Source organism: Pelecanus crispus, chromosome 3, assembly GCF_030463565.1.
Source record: "Pelecanus crispus isolate bPelCri1 chromosome 3, bPelCri1.pri, whole genome shotgun sequence".
In the NCBI taxonomy this organism is placed as follows: domain Eukaryota; kingdom Metazoa; phylum Chordata; class Aves; order Pelecaniformes; family Pelecanidae; genus Pelecanus; species Pelecanus crispus.
In genome coordinates this window covers 70366115-70379129 of record NC_134645.1, presented here as the reverse complement: position 1 = coordinate 70379129, position 13015 = coordinate 70366115, and the positions used below count along the sequence as shown (strand labels likewise).

Below are 13015 nucleotides of genomic sequence, written 5' to 3'. Positions count from 1 at the left end.
ATCCACCAGTACCCCCAAGTCCTTCTCCGCAGGGCTGCTCTCAATCCCTTCATCCCCCAGCCCGTATTGATATTGGGGGTTGCCCCGTCCCAGGTGCAGGACCTTGCACTTGGCCTTGTTGAACCTCATGAGGTTCACACAGGCCCACCTCTCCAGCTTGTTCAGGTCCCTCTGGATGACATCTTGTCCTCCTGGTGTGTCAACCGCACCACTCAGCTTGGTGTCATCTGCAAACTTACTGAGGGTGCACTCGATCCCGTCTATGTCATTGATGAAGATGTTAAACAGCACTGGTCCCAGTACGGACCCCTGAGGGACTCCACTTGTCACCGGTCTCCATGTGGACATTGAGCCATTGACCACTACCCTCTGGATGCGACCATCCAGCCAATTCCTTATCCATCAAACAGTCCACCCATCAAACCCATATCTCCCCCATTTAGAGAGAAGGATGTTGTGGGGGACTGTGTCGAAGGCTTTACAGAAGTCCAAGTAGATGACATCCATTGCTTTTCCTTTGTCCATGGATGCAGTCACTCCTTCATAGAAGGCCACTAGGTTGGTCAGGCAGGACTTGCCCTTGGTGATGCTGTGCTGGCTGTCTCGAATCACCTCCCTGTCTTCCATGGGCTTGGGCATAGCTTCTAGGAGGATCTGTTCCATGATCTTCCCAGGCACAGAGGTGAGGCTGACAGGTCAGCAGTTCCCAGGGTCCTCCTTTCTTCCCTTTTTAAAAATGGGCACAACATTCCCCTTTTTCCAGTCAGCAGGGACTTCCCCTGACTGCCATGACTTTTCAAATGTCCTGGAGAGTGGCTTGGCAAATACATCAGCCAATTCCCTCAGGACTCTGGGGTGCATCTCATCTGGTCCCATAGACTTGTGTACATTGAGGTTCTTCAGGTGGTATCAAACCTGATCTTCCCTTACAGTGGGAGGGGCTTTACCCCCCTGGTCCCCATCTTTTGGTCCATCGATTCAGGAGGGGTGAGGAGAGAAGTTGCCGGTGAAGACCAAGGCAAAGAAGTTGTTGAGTACCTCAGCCTTCTCCTCATCTGTTGATACTAGGTCGCCATTCTTGTTCACCGGGGGGGGTATGCTTTCTTTAACCTTCCTTTTCTGGTTGACATACCTGTAGAAGCCCTTCTTGTTATTCTTTACATCCCTTGCCAAATTCAGTTGAGCCACGCCTTGGCCTTCCTGACCCCCTCCCTACACAACCGGGCAGCTTCCCTGTACTCTTCCCAGGACACCTGTCCCTGCTTCCACTGCCTGTGCAGTTCCCTCTTACTCTTTAGTTTGACCAGCATGTCTTGACTCAGCCATGCTGGTCTTTTCCCTTCCCTGCCTGATTTCTTACACTTGGGGACTGAGAGCTCTTGCGCTCTATGGAAGGTGTCCTTAAAGATCTGCCAACTCTGTTCCGTTCCCCTGTCCCTGAGGACTGTCTCCCAGGGGGTCCTTCTGACTAACTCCTTGAAGAGCTGGAAGTTTGCTTTCCTAAAATTTAGGGTCCTGACTGTACTGCTTGCTTTTCCCATGTCCCTCAGGAGCGTGAACTCCACCAACACGTGATCACTGCAGCCCAGGCTGCCTCCAGTCTTGACATCACCAATGAGCTCACTTGCATTGGTGACCATCAGGTCCAGTATTGTGTCCCCTCGGGTAGGTGTGTCTATTACCTGGCTTAGGAAGTTGCTGTCTATGTATTCCAGGAATCTCCTGGATTGCCTACAGCTCGCCATGTTGCTTTTCCACCAAATGTTGGGGTAGTTCAAGTACCCCAGCAGGACAAGAGTCTGCAAGCGCGAAGTCTCCCGGAGCTGGAGGAAGAAGGCTTCATCAGCAGGCTCCCCTTGATCAGGCGGCCTGTAGTAGACACCAACCACAAGGTTCCCTTTGTTGCCTCTGTCTCTGATTCTTACCCATAAGCTTTCGACCTGCTCGTGGCTATTCTTCAGGGACAGCTCTTCACACTGTACTGATTTCTTTACGTAGAGGGCAACGCCTCCGCCCCTCCTTCCTCGCCTGTCCCTTCTGAACAGCCTGTAGCCATCGAGAGCCACATTCCAGCCATGGGATTCGTCCCACCAAGTTTCGGTTATGGCAATCAGGTCATAGCTTCCTAGTAGCACAGCAGCTTCCAACTCCTCCTGTTTGTTGCCCATGCTGTGTGAGTTCATGTAGAGGCATTTCATCTGGGCTGTTGGCTGTGTCGCCTTCTTAGTGGAACATCCCTTGTTTTCCTTGGGATGTTTCACAAAGGTTTCCTTGTGAGCTCCTACTATCTCAGGAGCCCCCAGCTCATCTTCACAAGACTTCAACTGTGCTGCAGCATCCCCATCATGCCTCTGGGCAACAGGTTGAGGGCTCATAGTAGCACCCCATCCCCCTAACCATCGTGTACCATCCCACAGCTTGCCACAGGCAAGCCTGGTATGTTCCCCCTCCCCCTTCACATGTAGTTTAGGTCATCTAATTCAAATGCCTGCTCAAAGCAAGGCTAAATTCAAAGTCTGATCAGGTTGCTTGCTGCGTTGTCCAACTGAATTTTGAAACTCTCAATAACCTCTGTGGACACCCGTTCCAGTGTTTAATCGTCTCATGGGAACTTTTTTTCTTTACAAAACAGAATTTCCCCTGTCGTCACTTGTGACCATTGCCTCTTGTCCTTTCGCTGTGCACCTCCAAAAAGAGTCTGGCTTTGTCTTGCTTGTAACCACCCACCACAACTACCTTCTGCATCCTTCTGCAATTTATAGTGGTGGAAATGGCTGTCCATGAACAATCCTATGCATGTACAATTGGGACAGAAATCCCTCTGCACTTACGCACACAAAAGAACATATTTGACTGACTTATAAATAATAATAAAGGGGTTCCCTTCTTAGGAAAGGGGGATCCTTAATTATGGCTCATTTCTACTGCACTAAATGCTCAGAAGCTGCAGTCAGAGACCAATATAAGGAATTGAGCCGAAAGGGCAAAGGAGGGGGACTTCCCTGCTCACAGAGCTTTTTAACTCAATCTCTCACCAGCAGGCTTCTAAGTAAGACTCTTGCCTGTACCTGACATTAGCAGTGTGCATGACTGAAAGCAGGAAGGCTGACAAGACTTTCTTCCATTTGGAAAGATATATAATACTCCAGAATTATTTTCTCATCCTGTACAAACCCAGTGATAGCACAGATGAATTGGTGGTTATGGTACATGACTACAAGGGCACATACCAAAACATAAAGATAATTTACAAATTGTAGATATATAGTCAGTTTCCCACCTTGAGATTTCATTGACTTGCACAAACATGTATGTTTAAAAATAGCTGCCAATGACGAAGGTGCAACAAATACAAATTGTAGATTTAAATAGGTAAATTCCTTCCTTTTCCTATAATTTTGCCACTCCTTTCATCACTGAAGAAATCCCATAGCCATGTCTTTGAGCAATCCTTCATAAGCCTAGCTAAAAGTATAGCTAAAGTACGTATTATGCATATATATACACATATATACAGAAGTAAGTTAGAGTACAGCTATCGTTTCCTTGTTATAGGCTGCATTAGAGAAACATGACTCAAACACTTTAGAATCAATTTCTAAATATCCATTAGTGTCCGGATTATAATGTTTAAACTAGGATACATGGGGTAATTACTCTTTGAAGAACTGCATATGTCCTTATCTAAATTAAGTGTTTGAAGAACTGTGAAACATTATTACTTCAGACACTATGTTTACTCAGACATGTTTGCATACACTGTTAGGAAAAAAAAAAAGACATTTTTCACACCAGTCACTAGTTTATAGGTCATACATAACTGCATATTCATGAACTGTTAGGTAGAGAGATCCTCAAAGAGATGCCTGAGGACCAACAAAAAAATGCCTTGGAGGATCTTCTTCTGTATTTATTTGGATTAATTCAGAATGAGCCTTTTTTTATTAAGAGTTGGAAAGTAAAACTGAGCACAAACTAATCCTTCATTTCCTGCCATTTCACTTTAGACTTCTGTAGACCATTCTGTTCTTCATTCTCATCCCTCACCTGTCTGCATTGGATAACTGCACAAGGTTTCTACAGGCATCCACCAACTCTTTTTAAATGACAACAGAGATTTTTTATTACAGAGGTAAAGCATCTCACCTCAGATAACAGGAAAAGGGGCTGTAAACAAATGAAGTAAGGAGTTTGTGTACAACTACCACTAAGCCACTACTCCAGGTTAATATTACCAGTCTGTTACTGCTTACACATAGAGTGCATTTTGCCAGACAGACAATGACATAAATAGGCATAAAAGTAGTTACTTCCATGTTATTGAGAATACTATTCCCAAAAATGAGTTATCTTGAGAAGGTCTATCTCCATGAAGCTGGATCCGACAACACTGTTCTAAATCTAATTTGCCCACTATCAGATAAATATCATCCAAATAGTACCACTGTACCACTAGTAAAAACAAGGAATGAGAGCAATAAATAGGAATCACCCACCGGGAGAAGAGTGTCACCCCCTCCACCCTTGCACATTTTGCCTACTGAGCTGTCTTTGAGATTAGCTGCCTGTTCTGCAAACGATATCTCCAAATTGATGTCAGTGTCCGAAAACAGCATCTCTTCAAGTGTACTCTTCTGCTCATCAGTTCCAAGACTGAACTTCGGACCTGAAAACAGAGTAGAAAAAAATTATAATCAACAGCAGCACAACTGAGTATCACTCAGTGCATGAGAGTAAGTTTAAAACCAAGTAGACGTTAATAGTGTGGAAGGAATGGACTTTCTGGCTGCAAATTTTTTATGTCAGTTGAAAATTTAGCTTCTTACAAGGGTCATCTTTTATAGTTTTTCTTGAATAATTCTGCCAAGGCATGAGGTTTTCTCCTATTTATCTATTATGAAACGATAAAGCAATCCACCTCAAACAAACAGCAGACTCCCAGAATCTTCCAGAGCCAATCAGCTTTGGCATCAGAAGTTTCTTGCCATCAAACACTTTCCAGCCTCACAGGCTGTAACATCCTGTAACCAAATCAGCAATTCTTTCTGCTGTTAAAATTTCAAAAGCAAAAGGGAATGTTTCCTCTATGACCCAAAGCATTAACATCTGGGAATAACAGGCAGTACACAGATCATGTCTTTGTCCCAACATCCCTGTCCTCACCTCAGCCTGAAGAGTCTAGATTCCTCAAAACTGTTTGCACGTTTCCATGATACAGGGAAGGACTAAGTATGCAACAATGGCCTTACTTCTCTTTCTTTGTTCCTTAAAGGAATCAAACACTAGACAAATTTAGGAAAAACGAACAGAAGGAAAAAAAGGGACAGGCAGTTCTGCTTTTAGAAAAAGTCTAATTTCATAGTAAATCAACCATTGCTTTTCAGTCTGAAGTTAAAATATATCATGAAAGAAGCAAGAGGAAAATTATATTGCAAATAACACTATTTAAGGCAAAGCATCAAAGACAATTTAGTCAGAGAAAGATTCTGATCTCTCCACCATCTCTCTCGTGATGTGGTACTTCTTAAAGGATACATCCAGGACTAGGTTCCTTGTACAAGACATTACAAATACCTTGCAAGTATTTGTGATGAAATTCAGACTTCTTAAAACCAGCACAAATATAAACAAATCAATCCTGCTCATTTCAATGGGACCGTGATTCTGCCACTGGCTCAGAGGCACAGGAGACTGCAGCCTGTTCAAAGCTAACATACTCCAAGTGCAGGAAAAGTGGGATGGAAACAGACATGAGTTGAGGAGGTGAACCATGAGCAGTGCACATGCTTTGGTATATGAGTATTGTATAACATAACAGATTCATTTCTTTACACCACCGTCGGAAATTTTTCTGTGGCCTGGAGTAACTGTGCTAAGCCAAACCAGAAAAAAATTCCCAGAAAAAAAGTTACAGCTACAGCAACATTTGACCTTGAAGCAGGGGAAAGGTTGCAGATAGGCTGATTAAGGGAGAAGGCGCCAGGAAAGTGCTGCTCTACGCTGATACTTTCAGTGGTCTGCGAAAGAGCTGAGCTGCAAGCACACAAACCAAACAACATACGAAGCATCAAGTTTAAAAAAAGAAAATTACACCAACTCGAAAATTTTTCTGAATCGTATGTAATTGAAAGACTATACACAAAACAAGACTAGCTTCTGATATTTTTTAATACTGAGTCCTGAAAATGACCTCAGTCTGATGGGGCCAAACTCAGGGAACCTGATAGGCAAATGGCTGCAGCCACCACAGCCACTCTCTGGTAGGGCACAGTGCTTTATGCAACCACTCCCACGACAATGTAATTGATCTAGAGGTGGGACACTTCCAGAGAGAGAAGGTGGATTTGAGTTAACACTTTGACTCTACTTAAAACCAAGCAATGCTGTGAGGAGTAGAATAAAACATTTCCAAATTTTGCCTGTTGTGTGTGTTACCATTTGTTTTTTCCAGAGTGGCTTCTGCTCACTCTCCATAGACCCCAAAAGATGCCTGGGGCATATCCTAAAGATTAAGCTGATCCTGAAAATAGAGCTGCTCCTTTTGGTAAAGAGATATATGAAACCTCAGTAACCAAACATATCCAAGGTCAAATTCATCCCTGGCTTCTATCTTCGGCCTCCCTGTGTGTATATCTGTATACATCATGTAAACTATTTAATGCATCCGAACTAAAGGAAAACAGTTCCCCATCCCAGCAAGACTTTTGTCATGCTAATGTGGCCTATACGTGACCTACATACTTCCTACTCGCCTGGGAGGGATCTGATGTTAACAAACAATAAAGAAGTAGCTCCTATTTCAGTCCTCTGGTCATACGAAAGTGCCGTGTAAAGCAGATGTCTTGGTAATGGTGTGCACATTTTAAAAGTCTGGAAATGCTGCTGTTGTGGAGAGTTTCTTGGTTGCATAGCCTTGCTCCTATTGTTGTGCATTCATTAACTAGGAAGCAGCTGTAAGAGGAAGCAGCTTTGGTGTTCTGCCAACATGTCTACTGCATGCAATATTTCATGACAGAAATATAAGCGTTACACAGAAAAATGTAAATATTATCTATAAAGATACGGAAACCGTATTTTACATTAGTCACATACCCTTTCCTTGGTTCACAGTGCTATTTAAAGATCACATAAAATGATGGGAATTATTCACGAGTGGGGTGTGGATTATATTTTGGGTTTCTTTTTAATAGGACATGGAAATCTCAGAAGTGTTAACCTTGCTACTTCCTAGTTTTGCTAGAGAATCTAGAGTATACCCCAGTGGAGCTATGCTGATAGATCTTAATTTATAATTGGAAAGGTAGAACGGCTGATTTTTTTTTTTTTTAACTGACAAAGCATTTCTCTAAAATGCTAATTCATAGATGATTTTAAATAGAAAATAAAAAACTTTGTAATCTTTTCACTAACACTTTATCACTCCACCCATAGATCCCTTATTTATCATGTAAAATAAAAGCAGAAGCAAACTCTTTAATTAAAAATACAACCACATTTCAGTCTTTTCCCTATCAAGAAGCAAACGTTACAGCTCTTTTCCCTCATGTTACACAGAGTACATGCAATTCTTTTATCCATTTGCCAGATCATTATGCTTTGAGGTTGCCCTTACATAGAGGTTTTATCTAACATTCTTCCCTTGCAGCTAATCCGGTGTGTTCAGAAGGGCAACTGCAGTCCCACAGTAAACTGACTTTTGCTGCTCCCCTATTTAAGCTAACAAGTATTTAACTTTTCATCTGCTTTATTCCTTCCTTTTTATTTCTTGAGATGTCTCAACCAACACAGTCATTTACTCCTTTTCACAGGCATCCAACGAGAATTACTTTTTTTCTTTCATAGCTGTTGAACATACTGCTAGCTTTGCAGGACTTTAGTGAGTGTTATGGATTGTTAATATGATAATGTCTTTTGACAGCTTAATACATGATTCTGGATTTTCTTTTCATTTCCTGTAGACATGTTCTGTACCTACATGAAACAAGAGGCACTTAAAGCCAGTAAGTGAGGGTCCTTCCAAAAAACCTCAAATATGCATCTACCAATAAAAGACTCATTAAGAACTCATTAAATGGTTCTGTTTGAGCAGGATCAGGCAGAAAAGAATAAAAATGTAATGGTTTTATATTATTCCCTGAGTTTGCTTACGTTGTTTAGGCAAGAAACAAGGTGTGTTGGACTGGCAAGAAAGGAGGAGTGAGCACAGGTTCACACAGCCCATGTATGCTCTAAGGGCAAACCATTATCATCTTCAGTATGGCAGAAGCACTTGGGAATGCAGCACTCAAATACAAAGTTAGGAACAGAGTCATCACCTCTGGAGAAAAGCCAGAGTCATTCACTAACAGTTTTAAGACATCTCAATTTAAGCTTTTGATTTTTTTTATAATGTCTGAGACGATATGCATATTTTTCAGGTAAAACTGGTACTACTTCTCTGTCAAAGGGGGTTTCCATTTTAAAATAGTCTTTGGATTTTGACTTCATAAACATTTAGTATCTCTGAAATCTCAGGCATTGTTTACGTTTCGCCTTAAATTCATTCACTGTTTGTCTAACACTAATTTGCTCATCATTCTGGAGGAGAGATCATAGCACAGCACTGAAACAGGTGTGGTGCTTTTAACACCACTGAACTTGCATGGTTTGCCTGCAAATTGAACTGATTTTTTCTTCCTGCTCCAGAGCCCAATTTAGCACGTTGACAAGAGCAGAAGTGTATCAGGATGTAAGCAGGCTGCATTTGCCATCCACATTGCAATCTGTGCTGAGGAGAGCTAGCATATGGGATTTGCCTTTCAGAAGTTCCCATTTCTGAAGGGTTCATCAGGGCCACTGGAAAAAAAGAACCAGATGTGATAAAAACTCTGTAATAACTGCTTGGTAATTTTCCAGCTCTGAATCCGACAGTGCAGTTTATTGACACAAGCACCAGGCATCTCTTCCTTCCCTTGTGCTGAACCAGCAGTCTGGCAATCCTCCCAATTTTTTCACTGTTCTTACTGGAGTAAGGTTTGCTGAGAGGAGGGAGGGAAGGATTAACAGCACTTCTGGAAACACACAGATTTGGTGACATTCAAGGCTGTTTTATATTCATCTCTCCCACTTCAACTTCCATGCAGATCCTATATTGTTTGTTGCTGTTTTCTAAGTCTAATTACAGACAAAGTAACTTGCAGTAGCTTGCCTGACTATTTAAGTGGCTACAGGGTTCAGTGTGACACCTGTGTGCTATCCAGTCCCCCAGAAGAACCAAAAAACCCCAACATACAAAAATGCAGAATAGCAGTGCAGTATCTTAAAGCTTAAACGGCTGCCAGTTAATATCCTGATCTCTACAGTGATGGGTATGGTGGTATAACAGACATGGTGCAACCCCTACTTCAAAGAAACTTAAGATGATGCAGTGCAGCCACCCTTTTATTATTGGGCCTGAAGAACTGATGAAAGACTTCAACAAAGCTTTCTGCAAAATTCATACTCTCAAAACAGAAACTATGGAATGAGCTACGGACTTCTATGATGCTCTGTCCTACCTGGCAGTGAGAGGGAGGGGTCTTCCACAGGTACTACACTCCTCTTGTGTAACCACACACTGTTGAACATAACCCAGTCCTACACACACAGAATGCTATTTCCTTTCCATTTTCCTTAAAAAGGTGTCCTGGTTTCAGCTGGGATAGAGCTAATTTTCTTCCTAGTAGCTGGCATAGTGCTGTGTTTTGGATTTAGTAGGAGAATAATGTTGATATAGAATAGTGTTTAAACTAGTCAAGGACTTTTCAGCTTCCCATGCTCTGCCAGGTGCACAAGAAGCTGGGAGGGGGCACAGCCAGGACAGCTGACCCAAACTGGCCAAAGGGCTATTCCACACCATATGACATCATGCTTAGTATACAAACTGGGGGGACTTGGCCGGGGGGCAGCGATCGCTGCTCGGGTTCTGGCTGCATATCAGTCAGTGGGTGGTAAGCAGTTGCATCACTTGTTTTTCTTGGGTTTTGTTTCTTTCTCTCTCTCGTTGTTCCCCTTTTCATTATATTTTATTATTATTATTACTGTTATTATTATTAAATTTCTATTATTAATCTGTTCTTATCTCAACCCATGAGTTTTCTTACTTTTGCTCTTCCAATTCTCTCCCCCATCTCAGTGCGGGGGCAGAGCAAGCGGCTATGTGGTGCTTGGCTGCCGACTGGGGCTAAACCACAACAGAAGGTAAACCACTTTTTTCTTCTATTCCTGTTTCTCTTTCATTTTGAGCTGCAGATATATAGCCAGTTCTCACTTTTTTGGGATGTTTATAGTCCATTTGGTTTTGTTCTCTGTTATACGCTGATGAGCTTATGTATAGTGCTTCATTTCCTTTGCTGTACAGCAGAGATAAACCAGAAGGGATAAATTAAGGATCAGGAAAGACCTAAGCATAAGCTATGGGAGGAGACTTCTCCCAGATGACTCGATTATAAGATGATCACTGGTCAAACAACATTTCCCAGATGGCTCAAAGGACACTACCTATAGCCACACTTAAAAATTTTACACCACGACAATGCAGGCCAGAACAGGTTTCACCTAAGAATCTAATTTTCTTTTGCTGAAAAGTTACTTGAAATATGGACTTATGTAGTAGCTTGTGTAGTCGAAAGGCCACTAACAAAAAGGAAAAAAAAAAAAAAAAAGAAGAAGAGAGTTGTTTGGCATTACCTTTTGTTCCACCTTGCATTTCATTTTTGTTTTCACTTGTTCTCACAGTTGAGGGTTCACTTCCATCACAGATCTAAGAAAGTAACAATAAATATGCATGCCTATAAAAACCAAATGCATGGTTGTAGAAACTCCTTTGACTCTGTGCAGGATTAAAACTCATACTCCTGCAATCCAGGGGTATGCAGAAGCACACCTGTATGGTTCAGTAAAAAGCCCTTTGCCAAACTCTAAGGGGATCTGACATCTAGGTAATTAAAAAAGAAGTAATTAAGTCCATTCCTCCTCTTCCTAAAAGGCTAAATGAGTATAAGATTTAATTTTCCAGACTTGCAAAGAGTAAGAAAATGCAGTCTTTGACCTGAAGCCATAGTTTGCACTGGAAAGGATATGGAAAGGGAATCTGGAGAAGACATTTTGACTGACAGTCCAAATTCCTTCCTCTTGCAAAATCTTACATGGTTGCCTCCCCTACAGAACAATCCCATCCCTTTTGCAGGGCAGCCTGACATCAATATCTGTGCTTAACAGCTTAGATTCCCAAAAGCAAAACTAGGACACTTCGAAGAGACAATAAAACAGGAAAGGATTTGAACCATCTTCTCCTTTCTACAGTGCTGCACTACCCAGTCTCAAGGTTTGTCACATTCCATGAACTGGATGACACCTACTATAGAAAAAAGTATTTCAGAACTTGTAGAAAATCTATACCTATATATATGTATATATATGAGTATACATATACCCATATACAGTTTTACCCATGTATTATTTTTATTATCTTTTTGACAACTCCAATCAACAATGAGTGTTTAGCACTCTGGATTTTCAGTTGTATTTTACTCAAGCACTGTATAACTCCATAGTTACGGACAAAATAAATTCAAGTTTTAAAGATTTCTCCTACCAACACAAATCCGTATATTTACTTTTTCTTAAAATCAGGGATCTTGAGAGGTGGAAGAAGATAGCATGACTGCCCAGAAAATTATTACTGTTTCACAGAGCAGTAGAAGCAGACTGGGAAGCTGTCAAGGTACGAAAGTCTAGCTTCTCTTTGGGAATATGGCAGGAAATTTAGTAGAAACATCAACACAATTGTTGCATTGATGCAAAACACCACCATTGTTTTACCTTTCCTCCTGCTTTCCTCCAGGTGAAGGGAGGTTACAGGATTTTCGGAGGTTATTATTAAACTGGAATGACTTCATACAGCTGCAGATGGCTTCAGTCCTCTTTTGTTACATAGAAAGCTTTCTAATGATAGGAGAGTAACAAAGCACTGAGACAAGTTACCTAGAGAGGTTGTAGAAGCTACTTCACTATACGCTTTCTGTGACAGAATAACTGCAAGCAATGATTTCTGAATAATTACCTTGCTTTGGAGAAAGGAATGCAGTATACGTTTGAGGGCCTACACTTGTATTATTTTATTTCAGGTAAGGAGACAGGTTTAGAAGGATCCTTTTCTTTTTTTTCAATGATTTCTATATTTAAAAATATTGTAACCTGTTTTATACATCTTAAATGGCTACAATCATTTGTCTGTTTGCATTACTTCTCACTGATGTCATCACTGTCAAAACATGTAATTTAAGAGACACAGAAGTCCACTGAACACTGTGACACATGATTTTCAAACATTACAATGTGTAGCTTAAATACAGGAACATGAGTATTTCTTGTGCCTTACTGAAATAACATACTTGAAAGGGAAATTATACTGCTTTAAGCTATATGATATTTTACCTAAATTGCTCTGCTATTAGATCTTGTAATTTTAAGGTGTAGTCAATTCCAAATCAAATCCCGGAAAGCTTTTATGGAGTTAATATCCCTTCTGCAACCACATGCAAAGCAGAACAGTGAAAGGGAAGTTGCGCCTCCAGAACATACATTTGAGCTTGCAAACTCCCGCCTCTACGTTTCACCACTACTGAATTTGAAAGGAGTTGGCAAAGGAGAGGAAGCTGCTGGGGGAAGGAGGAAGTTAAATCCTCTCAAAATTTGCAATGCTTTCCACCACCACTACCATTGTGTTGAACAGCAGTGGCAGCAGTGAGAACAAGGGACGGGACTGAGGTCAGGTAAGCTAGCCGTGCACTTCCATTAGATCAGAGTCTTCTTATGACTGAAGATCTCGTTGCTTTTGGGAGAGCAAACAGGACAATACACTTCTCCAGAGAAGAGGAATTCTAATCATAATCTCCATTTCCCTCCTTCCCCTTTCCTGCATATGGGAGAGGAACTCTCCCGTTCAATAGGGACCCTTCAGGACCTGTCAGAGCAACTTCCCACACACAGTTTA

At 41.6% G+C, this 13015-nt stretch overlaps 1 protein-coding gene across 1 annotated transcript in view; it reads right to left on the bottom strand.

The window, feature by feature from the left end:
- ARHGAP18 (Rho GTPase activating protein 18) overlaps nucleotides 1-13015 on the bottom strand; it is a 69632-nt gene that overhangs the window by 24865 nt on the left and 31752 nt on the right. The window contains exons 4-5 of the mRNA XM_075707171.1: nucleotides 10708-10780; nucleotides 4497-4666 (exon numbers count right to left, since the gene is read on the bottom strand). Coding sequence (XP_075563286.1) covers nucleotides 4497-4666; nucleotides 10708-10780 — 243 coding nt within the window. The remainder of the gene's footprint in view (nucleotides 1-4496; nucleotides 4667-10707; nucleotides 10781-13015) is intronic.